This window comes from Hipposideros armiger, unplaced genomic scaffold, assembly GCF_001890085.2.
Source record: "Hipposideros armiger isolate ML-2016 unplaced genomic scaffold, ASM189008v1 scaffold_888, whole genome shotgun sequence".
NCBI lineage: Eukaryota > Metazoa > Chordata > Mammalia > Chiroptera > Hipposideridae > Hipposideros > Hipposideros armiger.
The window spans coordinates 137,391-156,719 of record NW_017732238.1 but is presented as its reverse complement, the minus strand read 5'-3'; the positions used below and the strand labels follow the sequence as shown (position 1 = coordinate 156,719).

Sequence of the window (19,329 nt, the reverse complement as noted above, 5' to 3'; positions counted from 1 at the left end):
TGAGCTGTTGTTCAGCATCTTAACTGTAGAGGGCAATGTCACTGGCCCTCATATGTGGGATCTGAACCAGGGCCCTCTGGCATCCCAAGCCAGCATTTAACCAACATGCCACTCGGCCGGCCCATCAGGTCACTTTTTTGTGTCAACATTTTACTAGGAACACTTTCCAGACATACAGAGAGTTGAAAGAATTTTATACCCACCATCCGGTTCCATCATTAACATATTACTATCAATTCATCCCTTCAGCTGTCTGTCAATCCAGCTTATTCTGGGGATGCATTTCAAAGTAAGTTGCAAACATCTGTGCACTTCCCCCTAAATACTTCAGCATGTATATCATTAACTAGAGGTCAGTATCTGTTTATAGACCTTTTTTTTTCCTTTTAAGGTAAACTGTACCTTCAATGAAGTGCACAAATCTTAAGTGGGCCATTTATGAGTTTTGACAAATCCTTCCTCTACTTCTAAACACAAGGCTTTCTCACAGTGACTAAGCCACACTTCTCCCCATGCCCAATGGCGAAAAAGTGGTTCTTGGAAGAGGAGCAAAAACTCTTAGATGTTACAATGGTTTTTGGCCCTCCAAACAGATATATGGTGTGTCTGTGGTATTAAAATTGCTTGGTGGAGTGATTGTAGAAAAAAAGGTCTACGTGGGGGAGAATGATGAGAAAAAGGCTGAGAAACATTGTTCTATACTAGACAGGAGGAAAGGAACTCTGAAGATGTGATAAGATTTAAATGAAATTGATGTTTATGAAATGCCTAGAACAGTGTGTGGCATATAATAAAAACCCAATATCCGTTCATGTTAAGCACCAATATTTATTGTGCACATACTATGTCCACTCACTATGCTAAGATTTTTACACACATGATCTCATTTAACCTTGCACCCACTCCATGCAGAAAGTGGCATTATTATTGCAGACAAGAAAACTGAGGCTTAGAGAGGTTGGTTTAATTGTCCGATGTCAAACTCCTGGTAATTGACAGAGGCAGGATTTAGTAAGTCTGTCTGCCTTCAAAACCCACCTCCAGGTGAACTAGGGAAGTGACCCCTCTCCTCACAATGGGGTGAGGTCACTTACTAGTGGGGTCAGAGACAGGGGAAACCGATGGAATTAACCGGTATGTGCAGCCTTACAGTGACTCTGGACTGAGGCTGGTGTCCTTGTGTCCAGGGCCATGATGATGACCGCCTGTGATCTCTCAGCCATCACCAAGCCCTGGGAGGTGCAGAGCAAGGTATGGACTCTTCCTGACCCAAGAGGAGGGGAATTCCAGCACTGGTGACAACAGCTAAGGTGGCTTGGACTCTCTCGCTCCAGAAAAAGCCCACTTTTGCTCCATCCTCCTCTGCCAAGGCTTGGATACCACTTTAAGACTTCTTCCCATGATGACAAGAAAATGGGGGTGGTAGGGCAGGGGTAGGGTTCATGTTTTTGCTGAGCTGGAAATCCAAGTGGGGTGGGAACAAGGGTAGGAGGGTTGGAGCTGGGGCTTGACTCTGGGGGGGGGGGGGGTGTCTGCCTGTTGCAGGTGGCTCTGCTGGTTGCTGCTGAATTCTGGGAACAAGGTGATCTGGAGCGCACAGTGCTACAACAGAACCCCATTGTGAGTAAAGTGGGGACGTGACATTGGGTGTGTGATCTCATCCTGAGGGAGAGCTGTGACCTTGCCGTGACAGAGGTGTGCACTCCAGACATAGAGATGTATGATCTTACCCTAGAAATGACCTTTCCCTAAGGCAGGAGTTCTCAATGTATGGTCCCCAGACCACATCAACTTCCTCTCTTGGGAACATATTAGAGATGCAAATTCACGGGCCACACCCTAGACTTACCCAAGCAGAAGCTCTGGAGGTGAGCCCAGGAATGTGCCCTCCTAGAGTTTGGGAACCCTGATGTAATGTGTGTTTCCTTAGCTCACTGAGCTAAGTAGAAATTGACAAATGGACACCAAAACTTAGATTTCCTTTTGAGTTCCGACAGTTCGGGAGCCCACCTCCCAACGCTGTGTTGTCACAGCGCAGGGTGTACAAGGGGAAGGGAGGACCTTATTAAGCTGAGAACCTTTCGACAATGAAAGTTAACATGACTGGACTCCACTAGACACAGTTAGAGGGTTCACAGAGCACCCTGCACTAAGGCGGGACTAGAAGTAAAGGTGGAGTAAAAGGGGGAAACATTTTGGGGACAGAACCATGGATATGGGGCCAAGCTAAATCTGTGAAGTGCTAAAAATGCTGGGGTACCACTTGAGGCTCAGGCAAGGCCCGAGGGACAGGGACAGGCTGTGTGGGGGGGGAACAAGTCTCCTGATGAACAGCAAGGGCTGTGGAATTTGTGGTTCTCATCTTCCTTTTAACACTTTAAAATGTAGAGAGAACAGTTAATGAACTCTGCGCACCCATCAGCCAGATCCAACCATTAGCAACAGCCTGTCCTTCTTGTTTTTTTAAATTTTATTTTATTATTATTTTTTTTTAGCTGAGCCATCCTGCTACCTGTTGGCAGCTCAGTGGCTGCTCAGCTCGGACCAGAACTCAAACCGCTGTTGCTCAGAGCTCACACTCTTGAGCGAGCTCTTAACCAACTGAGCCACTTGGCTGGCCCTCTGTCCTTCTTGTTTTATCTACTCCCCCCTCCTCATGCATTTTTTAATCTTTTGGCTAAAGTATTCTAAAGTGAATCCCAGATGTTGTCATTTCTTCCACAGATACTTTAGGATGTATCTCTAAGAGGTATGAACTTAAAACACACACAATCACAATACCATTATCACACTCACAAAATTAATAATAATTCTTTAACATCACCCAATCCTCCATCTCTGTTCATTTTCCCTGATTGAGTAATAAAAATAATTTAGTTTGATTTATTCAAACCAGGATTCGGATCAAGGACCACGCTCCCTCTGGTAGTTACGGCTCTTCATTCTCTTTTCATCAGTAGCAGTTTCCTCCTCCTCTTTCTGTTTTATTTTTATTGGTTTGGTTTTTTTTTTACACCATTTACTTGTTGGAGAGGGTAGGTTTTCTGTTGTCTGGTTTCCTACGTTCTGAATTGACTGACTGTACCCTTGTGGTGTTTAATATATTCCCTTATCTCCATATTTTCTGTAAACTACTAATCAGATCTGGAAACTTGACGAGTTTCAGGTTTGGTTTTTTGTTTGTTTTTGTTTCTTTTTTTTGAGCCAGAATGCTTCATAGGGAGGGCGGGTCCACCTGACTGCACCATGCCAGGGGGAGTCCAGCTCAGTTACCGTACTTCCCCATGTATAAGACACACCCCTTTTCAAAAAATGTGGGGTCTAAAAACTGGGTGTGTCTTATACAGTGGTTGTAGTTTTTTTTTACTTGCATTTCCCGCTTCCCCTCCCCGCCCCCCCCTGCACTCATACAACCGCTGTATAAGACGCACCCAGTTTTTAGACCCCACATTTTTTGAAAAAGGGTGTGTCTTATCCATGGGGAAACACGGTAACTCTTTCTCCCTTTTGACAGCCCATGATGGACAGAAACAAGGCGGACGAACTCCCCAAGCTTCAGGTCGGCTTCATTGACTTTGTTTGCACGTTTGTCTACAAGGTGGGTCTTTTGCTTTCTCCGGCCCAAGCGTTTGTGTTTAATAAACCCGAGTATTGGGAATAATAACCCTGGCAAGTGAGCAGTGGGTAGTGTTTTACAAAGTGCTTCTCATCTGCCATGACAGTCCTCTGGGGTCTTGTGTGGTGGTATACCCAGGCCAGGGACACATGACAGCCTGGGTTCAGACAGGGAGGCGGGACGCATAGCAGACACATGCCCTCCTAACTTCCCTAGCCGGTAGAAATGTGACAGACAGGTCAAAGTGACTCAGTTGTCAAAAGGCACTCTGGGATTTCTCTTTGAGCGCTTGCTCAAAGTTAACGTCTCCCTCTGGAGAAACCCAGCGCTCTGGATTCCATGTTATCTGTACCCCCATCCACCTCCCATTTGTTGTTTTTACTTTGACCACGTTACACATGAGGAGACAGAGGTCAGAGATGAGAAAGGGCAGGGCCAGGGTCGCTGGTGTCAGCCACAAGACAGGGGTAGAGCCAGGACGCCTGACCCCCAGTCCAGGGCCCTTTCTGCTGTGTGAGCTGCAGCCCTTGTTAGGGAGACGTGCAGATGCTCCCAGAGGAAACACAAGTGCCTCTCGGATACAACACAGCCTAATGGGGTTCCCCTGAGCAACAGAGCAGAGTAGCTGCTGCTCTCCACTATCATTCAGTGACGTTATTAAACTAGGGAGGCTGTGCTGAGTGCTTTGCGTGTGTTACCACAACAGCCTTTGGGAGGTGGGTATGACATGGCTGAGGCGGAGCCCTGTACGTCACCGGCCCACGGTCATGCAGCTTGTGGCAGAGCCTGGATCTGCGGCTCTGAGCACAGCCGGCCCTGGATTGGCCGATCTTGTTTTGGGCACCTCTACTCCATCAATCTTCATCTCAACTCCCTCACCCCCAAATCTGGGAGCGACGAATGTTGTTTGTGCTCAAAGGCATTATTTTCATTCTTAGGGCTAAGAGAACTTAAGAATCCTCTTCGCAGCATCCTTATGTTTTGTATATGACAAAACGTATGGTTTTGTATATGATGTCCCTCAGCACATATTTACTGAGTGTCTGTGTGTCAGAAGAGGCTCCCCCAAGGAGGTGACGTCTAAATGGAGGCTTCAAGAGAAAAGAGGGGAAGTTAGAGTGTTCAGCCAACGGAAGAGCTTGTATGAAGCCCACAGAAGGCAGGATACACTCCAGCAATGGACAGAGATCTGGAATGCCGGGAGGGCTCAAGGTTGCCAAGCGGGGAGGGCACTGGGCCTGGAGGGGGTGGAAAACCATGTGAAGGAGTTTATGCTTCGTCCTGAAGGACAGGGGTTTCCACAGGAGGGTTTTAATCAGGAGAAGGATGGGATCTTGTTGACTGGAGGTCTCAGTGTCAGCACGCACACCGCTGGATGACGGGGAACCCTGCCACCCGCCCAGGAAGCTCATTCCAGGGTTGGATATTGCCAACTGTGCCTCCACCTCGCGCCCGGACCCTGGGCCGTGGTCCCTGCTCCAGAGGCTCTCTCTCTTCCAGGAATTCTCCCGTTTCCACGAAGAGATCACTCCCATGCTGGACGGGATCACCAACAACCGCAAGGAGTGGAAAGCGCTTGCTGACGAGTATGATGCCAAGATGAAGGCTTTGGAGGAGGAGAAGCAGAAGCAACAGGCAGCCAAGCAAGGTTCGTGAAAGCAGGGGGACAGGGCACCCCGAATCCCCACACTGAGCACTCAGGCTGTGCCTATAGCTTGACTTCAGATCTTCGCACACGGGGTCCTATTTAGGCCTTCCCACCACCTAAGACGGTGCCCGTTCTACACAGGAGGCCACTGAGGCTTGCAGAGGTGAAGTATTGTGGCTGAGTCACACAGTAAGTGGCAGAGCCTGTTTTCCAAAATCGAGGTTCCCAGCAAGAATTCCCTGATCGCCCCCAACCAGTGTAGGACAGATTCCAATTCCAAGGCTGTGGACATAGGGCCCTATTCAGGGACAAAGGAGAAAACCTAGAATTATTAATTGGAAGGAAATCTGTCTGATGTTTGAATCCCTTCTATTGGTTGTCAGAAAAGTCATGATGCATTTTTGCAATGAAAAACAGAAAAAAGATGTCATGACTTTTACGACAACCCAATATATCATCGTGAGCCTTTGCTTGCACACTACCAGTGATGGAGGGCTCACTACCTTACATGAAAGCCTCATTCTGTACCACAATTAGAAAGCTCTTCCTTGAATTGAAATTGTTCTGCTTGTTGAAACGTCCACCTAGTGGCCATAGTCCTACCTTCAGGAATCCAATGGGATTTGTTTGTTCTATTGTATCTCTTCCCCGGTGACAGCACACTTCCCCGTCTCCAAGCCCTTTCTATTACTGGCTGTGTTGCTCTAGTTCCCTCACAGGGCATGGCTTCTTGTCCCCTCTCCACTCTTACTGCCCTCCAGTGCACACCATCCCTCTACACGTGGTTTTAGCAGGGACGCTGTCAGGTCTCCAGCTCTGCTCTTGGTCTCAGTGGGGGGTGATTCTGAACTGGCAGCTGCAAATGTGGGGTCGCCACTTATGGTTTTGTAACCTGTGCTTTGCACAGCTCCAGGAGGTGCCCTACATAGTACAGGCATCACAGATTTGTATCATAATTACAATTTTCCAGAAAATGGCAGTAAAGTGTCCTGAGGAAGAAGTGTCTTTTTCTAATTTTCACACATTGTCTTATGGACTAGTGGCAGGTCTGTGCAAACTTACAGACCTCAGATGTCTTTTGTTTGGCCTGCATTTTTAAAATAGATATTTGCTGTCAACATTTGAAAGTGGGTATACTTAAGATTTTAAAAATCCAGAGTCCCAGCATTTCTTTTTAGATCAACACTAGTTGATCCAAACACTAGTTTTAGAACCACACTAGTCTGGGTTTTTGCATGGCAATAATTAGCTGGAGCCCAGTGGCAACTATCCTCTTTAGAAGGGACAGAGTCTCCCTCCAGTTTGTCACAGTCCCCACCACTCCCTGTTGTCTCCCAGACATTGGTGCCAAATGTTGGTTGCCATTTATCATGATTGTGCTGTTATTTTTTTTAGTGGAGAGAAACATTCTTGGTTTCTCTGATCCCCTTTATACTTGGCTTGCCTTCTGCATGTGTGATATCTGTTGGCCTCTGAAAGCCCTTGAATTTGCAACTGTTGGTTCACACCAGGGCAAAGGGGAAGCCCTCTGCAGCGTCCTCTCATCTGGTGTGTTCTCTTTCCTGTCTGATTGCAGCACCCGCAGGAAATCAGCCCAGGGGGAACCCCAGCCCAGGAGGGGACGCACCTGCTTCCAAGTCCTGCTGCATCCAGTAGCCCAACAGGGGACCTGCTGGTCAGAATGGCACCACCCTTCATGAGAAGAGATCGCCCAAACCGGTGGCAAGCTGCACACCTTCTTCAGAAGTAAAGGAGTCCTAGGATTTGAAAGCTGAATGAGAATTTAGCTTCCATCTTATCTAGTGGCTTTCAAACATTTTTATCAACCTTGAGAAATTTTATTGAGCTAAAACCAACATTCTAGCTTTCGTAAGCCTCAATTAAATATTTAGTTAATGCCAAACTCACCTGCTTGCTTAGAATCATTTTTGTTCTTACACTTCCATTTTGTATTTTATAAAAGTTTTTATTCTCAAAAGTAGAGAATTATACAATGAATCCCCACCCACCTACCACCCGATTCCAATATCGAGATGTTGCCACATTTGCTTTATCTTTCCTTTTATTTTTTTCAAATTTTTTCTTAGCTCACGTATTTAAAGGCAAATTCCAGACATATCATTTTACTCCTCCACCGCTAAAGACATACGGGCATTTTCTAACATAACCACATCATTATCACATGTAACAAATGGACCCCTAGTATCCAGGTGTGGTCGATGCTGTGATGAGCTGTCCAGACCCTTCCCGGAAGAGCGAAGGACTTGTGGCCCCAGCAGCTGTGAGCACTTTTGGCAGACAGCACTCAGTGTCAGCGCCTTTGGGGATTACCTCAGCTGCTTGGAGACACTTTGTCTTTTTTTTGTGTTTGTTTTTTTAGCTGAGCCATCCTGCCACCTGTGGGCAGCTCAGCGGCAACTCAGCTTGGGCTGGGAATCGAACTGGTGACCCAGTTGCTCAGAGCTTGCACTCTTGAGTGAGCTCTTAACCAACTAAGCCACTCGGCTGGCCCTTAGAGACACTTTGTCCAAGGTCAGCCCCTTTCCCGGGGTGGCCTGTATCCATTGACGGATCCATGGCAGGTGTTAGGGCCTGGTCATCTTGGCCCAACATGGGACAACTCTGCAGGGCCATTCTGGCTCCAGGACTCCTTGTGGGGTCCACCAAGGCTATCGTTTGGGCTCGCAGTGCAGTTCAGCTTCTCCCTCTGCCCACTCCCACTCCCTTCCCTTCCCTAGGCGTTGGTTCCAAGGGCACTCCTTAATAATTACCTGCAGACTGAGTCCACTGCAGAGGTTGCTCTCTACGGAACCCAGCTTGTGACGGCAGTCCTTAGTCAACTTTCCCCCACTGTGGCAGCAATGTCTTTAATAGTTGGTTTGCTTGAATCTGAACACTTTTAGTGGGTATGTCTCTTAAGTCTCTTTTAATTGTAACAGCACTCCCTCCTCTTTTCTTTGCCAGTGATTTGTTGCAGAAACAATGTCAGTTGTCCCATATTCCAGATCTATCTGCTTGCTTCCTTGTGGTGGCAGATAACACGTCCCTCTGTCCCCTGTTCTCCTATAAGTGGGTGTTGACTCTGGTTGCTTTGAGGAGAGGGAATACGTGGTTTCTCCAAACTGTTTGTAAATCAGTGATCTACTTTAATCTCCCTTTTTAGATAAATGAGGAAACTGAAGGCCAGCAAGGGGACGGGCTGGGCAAAGTTCATGGCATGGTTCCCTTATTTCCCTCCAGAAGCAGATGCCCAAGCTTACCGGGAACACAGTGTACAGGGCACACGTCCCTGTGATTTCCACAGCAGATCAATCTGGACTCTTGACATGGGAGCCCTGCCCATATTTGCAGGTCACGTCATCAGCAGGGAGCTGGGTCTGGAAGTCTCATCTCTTAACTCTCAAGCTAGATATCTCTGTCCTCCTGAAATTGACACTCAGAGCAGTGGTTTTTTACGCCGAGGAATGTTCTCTTAGCATGCCCCATGTAGTGGTTAAGTGGCATGGTAAAGAGAAAAGTGTCCCCCAGGAACATACTGGTGATGCTGCTGGTCCCTTGGGCAGGTTCCCTCTGCTCTGCCTAGCTCTCAGCCTTACCCATCTGTCAAACGAGGGTCATACTCCTTGCTATGCCTCACAAGACTATGGTTAGCACCAAATGAGACCATGCATGATGAGGCTGGCACCTATTAAGTGCCTTTGATGTCCTAGGCACTGTGCATGATCTAATTTCATCCTTACAACAACCCTATAGGGTAGAAACTATTACTAGCCCCATTTATCACATGATGAGGAAGAGACTCAGAGAGGTTAAGAAACCTGCCCAAGGACCCTCAGCTGATAAACAATGGAGTCAGGACTCAAAGCAAAGAAGCCTGACACCAGACTCCAGGCTTGTAACCATTTTCCCTGCGCCATACTGCTTCTGAGAATCAGCTTTATTTAAGACCCTTGAGTTCATCTAAGCAAATCATCTTGTTTCATAGTTGGGGACGCCAGGGGCCAAAGAGGTGGATTGTCCGAGTTTGCACAATATAGAAGTGGCAGAGCTTGGTATCAAATGCAGGTTTTGAGGCTCTGAATCTCCCATTCTATTCCTTTGCACCACTGAATGCATTTTTGAAGAAATTATTTGTGACTTTGTGGCTTGGTTGCCTCCCTAGCTGTATGTAGTCATCAGGCCACAGATAGGAGCCTCTCTTGTCCATTCCGTAATTTCTGATTAATGGGGCTGGACACCGCCCTGCAATGGATGGAGAAGCAGTCTTACTCTCCTGGAGGTCACTGTCAGATCACTGTCAAGGGGGTGACAGAGACTGAGCAATGATCACACAGATAACCTCTCTGAGAACCCTGCTGCTAAGTGCAAACAACCCCATTCATTTTAAAGGAAGAATCATAGTGCATCCCCTTCCAACCAAAGAAATTCAAACAATTTCCAGATTGAAAAAAAATAAATTGCCCGAATAACAAGAAACTAGTTACTGTAGATAATAACAAGTTGAGAATAGTTTGCACATAATGTGAAATGGAATATCTTATTGTACGTGTTCTTATAATTTTCTTCACCAATGCTTTAACCGTCAGGGACACGTGGGTGTCTTGCACTCAGGCTGCACTTAAAAATACTAAACATTAAATAAAGCAGCTTCAGGGCAAAAGAAAGGCTAAACCCGAGTGCTGTGAAACTGAGGAAATACACACACCTCCAAGACTGAGTCATGGTAAATGCCACTTTGTCACTGCTATTGCTAGGAGAAAGTGAGCAAAGGAAAAACTCCTAGTTCACCCAAACATGGTGCACAATTCAAATCTGTTCTCTACCTCCTCTGACCGGAAGTTGCCTTAGCGTTGCAAATTGGGGTTTTTGCCTGAAACCATACTGTCAAAATGTCTCTTTCAGCATATTTACTTAGTGTGTTTATGTGAAAACGTGGATACACCAAAACAAGAGAGTCCTTGTTCAGAAAGTGGTATAGCTTTATAAAAGTCATGGTGAAAACCAGTAATGGGATATCTGTTATGTGAGGTTAAGTCTGAATGATTCATTATGAGCCATGAAAAGTGTGGCGAAGAGAGAAAAAGGGAGCTCAGAAAATTCTGGAGCGGTGGGGAACACACCTTAACCAGGGTCTTTTCTGAGAGGGTGACACAGAAACCAGAGTCCTTTTTCCAGTTCAGCAGAATGTCCCTCAACCAGCACACAGGACCAATAAAGACACATCTGGGCAGGGCGGTGGGTGGTATTTTCTTTTTAATCTCCATAGTGTATTTGTTAAGTTTATTTATAAGCAGATCACTTCACTATTTACAGTACATGAGCATAGAGATTCTACAGTTTTTGTGATGTAAACAATCACTCCACAGTGGGAGCTTGAGAAAAGAAGCCAGTTCTGAAGTATTTACAGACGTTAAAATAGAACTTTATGCTCACAGAATAATAATACATAGAGCAATTTGGTTAAATTATCTATGAAACTATAGAATCTGACAATGTACAAATACAGGAAAACATTTTCTCATTTAGAAGGTAAGACAGATAAATCACACCAGAAATAAAATAGGGACGATGACAACCACAATAATTAAAAGCAAGGAAGATTCCTTCCTGGCCTCTTACGGATAAAGTTATTTATATAAATAAGGACACAACCCAACAAAATGGAAAAAAATATATAAAAATCCTCTACCAATTAAAAAAAATAGCAAAACTAAAAACTCGATTCCCAATCATTAGCAGTGTCCTTTAAAAAATTAAAATTTAGCTTTCTATTATAAATAACAAAGCAGATGTGTCCCTCTGTGTAGGTGAAATTCTTGCACCTTTCTCAAGAAATGCATCAATGTAATTCCACACATACACACAAACACAGACAGGCATGCGAGCGCATGCACACACGCACGCACGCACGCACACACAGCCTTGCACTCGTGTACCCCAGGCTGTAGTTACCTTGTTGAGCTTCCTAATAAATAATGCCCCCTACGGGAGTACCCCTGGGGATGTCCAAACCTCACAAGGTTAGCCATTCCCTGGTTTGAACCCTGTCACAGAGCCAGGGAAAGCCCTGGCTTCCTATTGCTCAGAATTCTCTAGGCTGCTTAGTCACACCAAGAGAAAAAGATTTGAGTCCAAGATTTGGAAATGCTGGAAGGAACCGTAGGGACCACTTTGCCCAGTCAATTAAGGCTAGCTACAGAACCGTCTCTTTAGAAACCTGGGGCTGGGGACAGAGATCTTGTGTTGGTTTCAACATTAGCAGCTACCTCAGGAAGAAGCAGATGCTCAAAGCCAATGCTAATACCGTGGCACAAGGAGGTGAAGGGGGTGGGTGTGAATTTCTGGAGCAGATTGCACCAAGCTGGACTTCTGGATGGTTGTTTTTCCCCAGAAACCATCTGGAAATCCAAGTGGTCCACTTCCCTGTTCCGCTGACCACCCTGACCACACACCCCTTGAGATTTCCAACCCGTTTCCATCAGAATCAGAACATCCCTCAAGAAACAAAGTTGGGAATAGGTTATGACTTTTTATTCCTAACACAAAACACACTTGACAAGATTTTTAAATACAAAATATAGAAACAAAAACAAACAAACAACAACAAAAAAGTAACCTGTTTGGCTATTCGGTGGACCATATCAAAGGCCATGGCCAGCCCCCATTCAGAAACCTGACACCCGACCTCTCAGCTTGTCCCGATGGTACAGTGCAGGTCACCTAGCAGAGGTTCACTTAACAAGGTCAGCAGCTGGGCTGCCGGTATTGCAGTTACAGTAAACCCCTCTCGGGCACCTGGACACAGGGTCCACTTTTATCTCCTCTGCCCACAGGAGAGCTTGTGTGCCTCTCAGTCTGCATGAGTCTAAGTGGTTGCTTCTGTAGTCTTCTGACTGGTGTTACACTGGGCTCTAAACACAGACAATTCGCTCATGACATTACATTTCATTCCTAAAGTGGGTGTTGGACAGCCAGGTGGCTGAAAGGATTTATTTGCCTTCCATCTGGGTAGCTGGTGGAGACAGTCTTTGGCCACTAGATGGCCACGAGACATTGATAAGGCAAGTGCTGAGGTGGAAGCGAACCAATCCCTTCGAAAGTCACCCAGAGCAAGGCCAGCGAAGTGGAAAAGGAGGTTTTATTAGGCTCCCTTGAAGGATCCTGACAAATGATACAGCACAGAGGCAGACTACCTACAAAACTGTGTTTCCCAAGCCCCCAATCCAGGCAGCCGGATTTCTGCACTGCTTCTGGACGTGCAAGGCATTCTGATGAAATGGAATATCTGATCATCTGTCCCCCCCAAATCTTGAAGCTTCAGTTACTGCTGCTATACCATCAAAGACACAAAAAACAAAAGCTGCCCTAAATATATGCAGTGTGATTGAGGCCTCCTGTTGCCCCATATGCTTTACAATCATTTGAAAGACATGTGGGAAAAGTGCCTAAGTTAAGCTATTTTGAAAAAACAAAAAACAGTGTATTGCTAGTATTGACTGAGAGCAAGAGAGAAACAGCCAAGTGGTCACAACATTCGGATTAAAAATTATTTGGTTGGGATGATGACAAGGCTAATGTGAGATTCAACATTGCCACCTAGCCAAGCTGGGGTTGAAAATGCTCACCATCCCCACTAGAAACTATGGCTTAGATCTGTCCTGGGGAGCTGGTCTCCTCCAATATGGTAGCTCAGCCAGGACCAATGTGGGTTTGGATCTACTGCTGGCTGGTTACCTTGCAGAGAACTTCACCCTGAACTTGAGCTGGGCACAGCCAGAGAAGGGAATCTGAGCCTATCAGAGGTGAAAGGGACTTGAGTGTTCATCCCCATCCAGTATTCTCATTTGCTAGATGAGGAAACAGAGGCCCAAGATCTCATAGCAGGGAAGAAACATCAGATTTCTCACTGTGAGATGGCTTATAGTTAAATGACTTGTCCTGCAAATCCATTTCAATCAACAGGGTGGGTTTTTTTTTTTAAGTTTTTTTTTTTACAAAAATAAGTACTAAGATCTAAACTCACTGTTCCCTATTTCTAGGACTCCCCTAAGATTGGCTCTCCCGCTGCTGTCTTGGAAGGCCTCTCTGCTCTCTCCTCCCTCACACCAGCCCCCTTCCCGAGGCCTTGTGCCCATCCCTAGGAGAGTACCTCACACAGCCAAAGGAGACCCCTATTTGCCAGTGTAAACACATGGAGCCAGGCTGAAGTGTTGTAGTTTTCTCAAAGTGCTTTTATTGGTTCAATGCAAAGTCAGCCTCTACCTACTTCCTGGACATTGTGCAGCAAGCTCCCAGGGGCTCTTCCCCCACCCCCACCCTCATGATTTGGGCCAAGCGCATCTCTGTGCATGTGGGTTTTCCCAGTTCCCAAGCTCTCCCTCTATTTACCCTGTACCTCCGGACTTGGCAAACAGCCCTGGAGACCATGTGTGTGCAAATGCCTCAGGGACTTGGGGACCAGCTTAAACGTATTGCACATAAGTACTAACCAGTTTCCTTCTGTCCCAATGGAAAGAGGTGAGGGGGTCCCTCTTCTTTGGCCAATGAAACCATTAGGTTCACTTTAGTTGCTACTGTGCATCCAATTTCCTTCCTTGGTCTATCTAAGGGTGGCTGCTACATCTCAGGTGCTAAAACAATTACTGTAGTTTTGACATCAAGTGAGTCAGATCATCACATCCTCTAGGGTGGCTTCTGCTTCACAGTTGGGATGACCTCGCTCTCAAGCTACAGGTTCAGCTGTGATTTCAACTGAATCCGAGGCCTGGGATGGGGTTCGGACCTGCTCACTGTCAATGCCTTCTGTGCCCACTCCACTCCCCACCTGCACAGTAGCCTGGGCATGCATATTGCATATGCCTAGAAGAAATCGCTCTCAGACATCAATAAGCATAGGCTTTAGGTGATGAAAGACTTCTTATCGCATCGTCTCTTCCCACATCAGGACCTGGGTACTGAGTCTTTGAGCTCAGAACGTTCCTCCCTTCCTCCTCCCAGTCCCTGAAGCCTTGCCTCTCTCCTGAGCACACCCCACATGCAGCACTGTCAGGTCTCACGGGAGATGTAGACACCTGACTGGTGCTTTTTGACTCCAAGGAGTTTTCTGGTCGGGGGGCAAGGTGTGAAGGGGTCAGGAGGTGGGGGCCTTAGCTACACTCCATCCACTCATATTCTTTACCTCTTTGATGCATTTTCCTTCGGTAACCAGAGCCCCCGAGAGTGAGGATTCTGATTCAGCCTTGTACTGACTGAGGAAGGAGATGGAAGAATTCCACTTAGCGGTTGGATCAGATATTTTTTGGAAAAACACCAGCACGGCACAGAGACGGACAGTACAACCTGCCCTGCGTGGGCGGCTACCAACACAGTCTACAGTAAGCTTTATGGCGATCACATGTAAACGTCATCGAGAGCAAATACTAGGACAAAGCTACAACGAGATGGTTGCCAATAGCAGCTGCTCCCTCTGGGTTACTGCTTAAGTTGGTGGGAAAGAGACCAAGGTTGACTAGTTTTCCTGGAGAGGCGGCCTTGGAGTCTCCTTGGTAAATAATTCACAGCACCGAATGAGTCTTCCGGATACAGGTGGTCTGCAGGGTCAGTCAACTTTAGAACCTGTAGCCTTTTACGTACGGGATGGTGAGCAGACACTGGGTGATGTCTTTGGCAGGCATCCTCTCCCATCAGTGGCCCCCAGCTCTGACCTCTGGCATACCACGTCCCACTGCCATGCTCAGATCTCTGCTCTGCTCAAGGGCCAAGTTTAAGTAACTTCAAGAGCCCTGTACGAATCTGAAAGGAAACCTTCAGCTGACTCAGGGGAGAGACTTGTCCTTCACTAAAAGTCTGCATTTCTTGACCCTAAAGTATCACCCACCCCTGATTGAACCTCTGGCCTAGAACAATCGAGGAAGAAGCCAACAGGAGGGGCTGAGAAATGATCTAGTTCAACTCTGAGTCTAGAGTTCTTTCCTACCAACTTCTGCAGGGCGAAATCGAAGTTATTCCCAGTGCAAATGAAGACTCAGGAGAGGCAGCAGACAGGTTTAAGTTCCATTCTATTTCATAATCATTTATTGTGTGCCTACTGTGTGCTAGGCAGTGAATAGCTATAAAGGGAATTTAAAATGTTCAGGTCTATGCTGTGGGAAGTCCCCTTTTTTTTGGTCCATCCTTATAAACCCTGGCTTCCCAAACATGCTCATGTCTGCTATGTCACTCCCCACCCCAAATAGGATTTCATGTCACAGTAATATTGGGAGTTCTGTGCCAAAGAGTGGCTTTAGGGGAATTTTCTCTTATAGACCAGGACATGACAGACAGGGATGAGCCAGCATGAAACCCAGCCACCATACTGTTGTTGTGTGATGGAAACCTTTCAAAGATTAGACGAGGATCTCAAATGGGTTAAACTCTGACCTATTAGTAATGTCTGCCCAGAACACTGTAATGAGGATTCTAATAGCCTGACCAGGCTCAAAGAACATGAGTGCTATGGTCAATTAATCATGTCTGCCACTGGCCAAGGATGTGGCTATAGTGACACACATGCTGTGTATTTGCCATTTTGAGCTAGACTCTGCCTTAGCAGAAGCTAAAACTGTTTGTTAGAGCTGGCAGATGAAGTTGCCTAATTCTCTCCCTCAGTCCATTTCACAGAAAAGGAAGTTGGGGCCCAAAGAGATCAAGTGACTTGACACACTGGAGTTCAAATTCCCTAGTCCTCCTAAAGCCTGTCTCCTCCAGCCTTCTCTGTGGGCTTGGAGTATGCATACCACCCAGGACAAGCTCATCAGCTCAGTTTACCTACTGAGGTATTTGAAAATCGTTTTTAATTCTCAAAGGACTAGGCCTGGCATTAGCAATAGATTAAATTAGCTTGTTTAGTTTAATGAGTCAATTTCACACTTCTTTAAAGCAGGGCTGTTCTCTTTTTAAATACACAGTTTTCCCAAGGAACCCTGATGTCTGAAAGACGCCATGTTGGAGCTGCTCTGTCTGAGCAGAAGCAACGTGCTCACATCACACCCTGCCTGGCTGCGTTCTCCCTCGTGAATGCCCCCAAGGCACCTGCAGAACATCCCAGCTGGACATGGCTTTGTCATCACTCAAGAACACAAGTTTTAAAGTTAAAACCCAATTAGAATGTTTCCTAGGTGGAAAAGGAGCTTGGAGATTGTCTTATCTGGCCCCAACCCTCACATTCGCTTCCTGCTCCCCCTTTCCCATGCCACCAAAACAACTTTACAGATGAGGAAAGGGAAAGACAACTGAAGGGAGTAACATGGGTTGGTGACTGGTCCAAAAAGGATGACTGCTCCCAGATCACCTGTCCCTGCCACTCCAGGTGTGTCACTGAAGCTCTGATGGCATGTCCACAGGTGTTGGCAAACCACAGGACCCCTTGGATCAAAACACGCACCAAAACTTGAACTTACCTAATGCTGGGTCAGCAGCTGCTGACTTAACTCCCACACTGAGCCTGTAGGCTTCTAGCCTGTTGCCCAATGAAGCTGAACTCACCTCTAGGGAGAAGCCCCCGAAACTTTACATCTTTACCCCAGCTACTGCAAGAGCATGGGACCAGGAATCAGAAGGCCTAGTCTGGGCCACTATTCTGCCCTCTCACTGGCCATGGGACCTTGGGCAAGTCATTTTGCCTCTCGGGGCACTGCCTGCCTCACCTGGAAAAACAGGAAAAATGCAGCTTGGCCGCCTTCCTTACAAGGTCTGCAAAGATCTTGGCCTCTTGGAAGGACACGTGGCCAGGCAGAAACTCTGAGAGCTGGGCACCAGATGAGAGCTCCGACTGCAATTGGACCCAAACTCGCTCGATGAGAGATAGGGCAGGGCTTGGCAGAAAAGACCCAGAAGCATCTTTCCACTGCTTCTTGTTGTGGCTGCAGGCTGCACTTCCCTGGGGACCAGCCTACCGGCCACCCAGCACCTCCGGGGCATTCTGGCAAAGGGAGCAGAGCAGCTCAGTGGCAAACACCTCACGACAGTGCATAGTTTAAAAAATCAAGGAAGCAATACAATAACCCCAGGCACAGTACATCTGAGCCATAAATACATTATTTTAAGGATATACTTTTTTTTCTTCAATTAAAAATGAGTTTATAATCCTGATTCTATTCACAAGTAACAATTTCATCATCACACACTACAGACAAGAAATGTTATGGTGAACACGGCTGCACGTCTACGAGAGGAAGTCGGTCGGGAAGGAAGGAGAGATGGGTGACTGAACCAGCACTTGAAGATGTACCCAGGACAACCCGTTGGAAGCGAGGACACTAATGTGGCAGTGGAACGTCAACACCATGGAAACTCACAGACAGAAGCAGCTTTGTTCAATGTAAACATTGATTTTTTTTTTAAAGGACAGCAGTTTCAAGTCTCTCTCACGCGCTCGCTCTCTCGCCTTCTCATATACTTATTTTCTTTGAAAACGTAAACATATTGAAAGGGCCTTGTCTGAGGTATTGAGGTATTCCTCGAAGGTTAAGGCTGTTATCAATGCAGGCTCTGCTGGGCCTCCTTTAGTAAGCTGTCAAAATCCATGGCTTCATACTTGTTTTTCACTGACGCAGGAAGAGCCTCTTCTGAATTGGAATCTGGGCAGGGAGGTGGAGGGGTCAGTGAGCAGGGAAGGCAGTGAGCAACTTAGAAAGGCCAGACAATCAGACAATCTGCCACCAGGGTCAACCCCATGGAGTGGATGTGGCCCAAGGCCTCAGAGAGCTCTGGACAGTACACATCAGCTCTGCCATTCTGCAGTGACACCTCTGCCATGTCACCAATGTCTCAGGGCCTCAGCTGCCCTAGTTGTAGGATGGGGGGCCCTGAACTAGAGCATGCCAGAGCTCCTTTCCAGCTCCAATATCTTATAAGGACCTCACTGTATAGCTATGGAACTGGGTCCCAGGTGGAGCACTGCCTGACCTAGAACCCTCCGAGGTCTCCTGACACTCAGCCCTACACTATGGAGGCTGCATCGGACTTGTCCCTACAAATAATTCTCTCCTAAATTGTATTTCTTTGTCCTTCTTCACCATCTTGTCCTCAAATAGTGAGGGCATGGTGACAATACTGTTTCACTGTGGCCTCTTAAAGGACCAGGCTGCTGCCTGTTGGGGCCACCACGGAATGCCCCTCAAGGAGGCAGAGCAACCACTGGCCCTGTAAGGTCAAAGAAACAGTAGTCATGGCTCTGCCTGCTGGCTGTGACAAGGTTGGACCTTCCAAGAGGCCATGGGGGGGCTTGAGTCTCTCTTTTTGGTACCAATCCTGGGACAGGACAAGACGGACCAGAGGCCAGAAGAAAACCAAGATGGCAGCCTCCAGGCAAAGTGGCTGCAAAGTTACACCAATCAGCACATTGGAACTTGGGTGTGGGAGGTGTGTCCTGGTGGGGCTTTAGGTCTGGGTTTCTTTATAGGAGGTCCTGTTCCTCATGCTTCGGGTCTTACTAAAATGCGGCGGGGCCTTGTGTACTTACCGTAGTCAGTGTATCTGGGCCAATAGAAGTGCCGGAGGCCTCCATAGCTCAGCTGGAAGGAGGGCTCATTGCGTTTCCGCAGGGCTGCACCATTCCTCAGAGAGAGGGCAGCGTGCTCAGAACACCGGTAAGTAATGAAGCCATACTTCTCACCTCTAGGAGGAGAGGACAAGAGGACCACGTTACTAGGCCAGCTTGGTGGACATGAACCATTACTAGGTGAGGAGCAGAAAGCCGCAATGATTCAGTGACCATGTCACATGACACACACAGACACACACACACCCAAGTACAGATGATGACGATCGCTAGGCTGACCTCCGCAATGTCACAACAATAAGAGGTCCTGCCCACCACACATAGCCCCACACACTCTTCAGACCACTCTGTGAGTGGGTGCTTCTATCATCTCCACCTCAGGGATGAGGAAACAGGCTCTGTGGAGTTCAAAATTGGCCCAAAGGCAGGGGCCGGCCGAGTGGCTCAGTTGGTTAAGAGCTCGCTCAAGAGTTTGAGCTCTGAGCAACAGCGGTTCGAGTCCAGCCCCAGCTGAGCAGCCGCTGA

General features: G+C 47.2%; 2 protein-coding genes and 1 long non-coding RNA gene across 7 annotated transcripts in view; 2 read left to right on the top strand and 1 right to left on the bottom strand.

Annotated features, from left to right (window-relative positions):
• Positions 1-7,171, top strand: part of PDE6A (phosphodiesterase 6A) — a 59,371-nt gene extending 52,200 nt beyond the window's left edge. For all 3 annotated transcript variants that reach the window (XM_019630082.1, XM_019630083.1, XM_019630081.1), the window contains 5 exons: positions 1,188-1,251; positions 1,546-1,620; positions 3,515-3,598; positions 5,117-5,264; positions 6,841-7,171. In XM_019630082.1, the coding sequence (XP_019485627.1) occupies positions 1,188-1,251; positions 1,546-1,620; positions 3,515-3,598; positions 5,117-5,264; positions 6,841-6,920 (451 nt within the window). In that variant the 3' untranslated portion in view covers positions 6,921-7,171. The remainder of the gene's footprint in view (positions 1-1,187; positions 1,252-1,545; positions 1,621-3,514; positions 3,599-5,116; positions 5,265-6,840) is intronic.
• A 3,176-nt stretch (positions 7,172-10,347) lies between these two features.
• LOC109375000 (uncharacterized) lies at positions 10,348-17,128 on the top strand. Its single transcript, XR_002122501.1, has 2 exons — positions 10,348-14,638; positions 16,211-17,128. It is a non-coding gene; the product is annotated as an uncharacterized LOC109375000 (long non-coding RNA).
• The window catches only part of PPARGC1B (PPARG coactivator 1 beta), a 125,259-nt gene continuing 117,703 nt past the window's right edge, over positions 11,774-19,329 (bottom strand). For all 3 annotated transcript variants that reach the window (XM_019630067.1, XM_019630066.1, XM_019630068.1), the window contains 2 exons: positions 18,766-18,920; positions 11,774-17,881 (listed from right to left, as the gene is read on the bottom strand). In XM_019630067.1, coding sequence (XP_019485612.1) covers positions 17,781-17,881; positions 18,766-18,920 — 256 coding nt within the window. In that variant the 3' untranslated portion in view covers positions 11,774-17,780. The remainder of the gene's footprint in view (positions 17,882-18,765; positions 18,921-19,329) is intronic.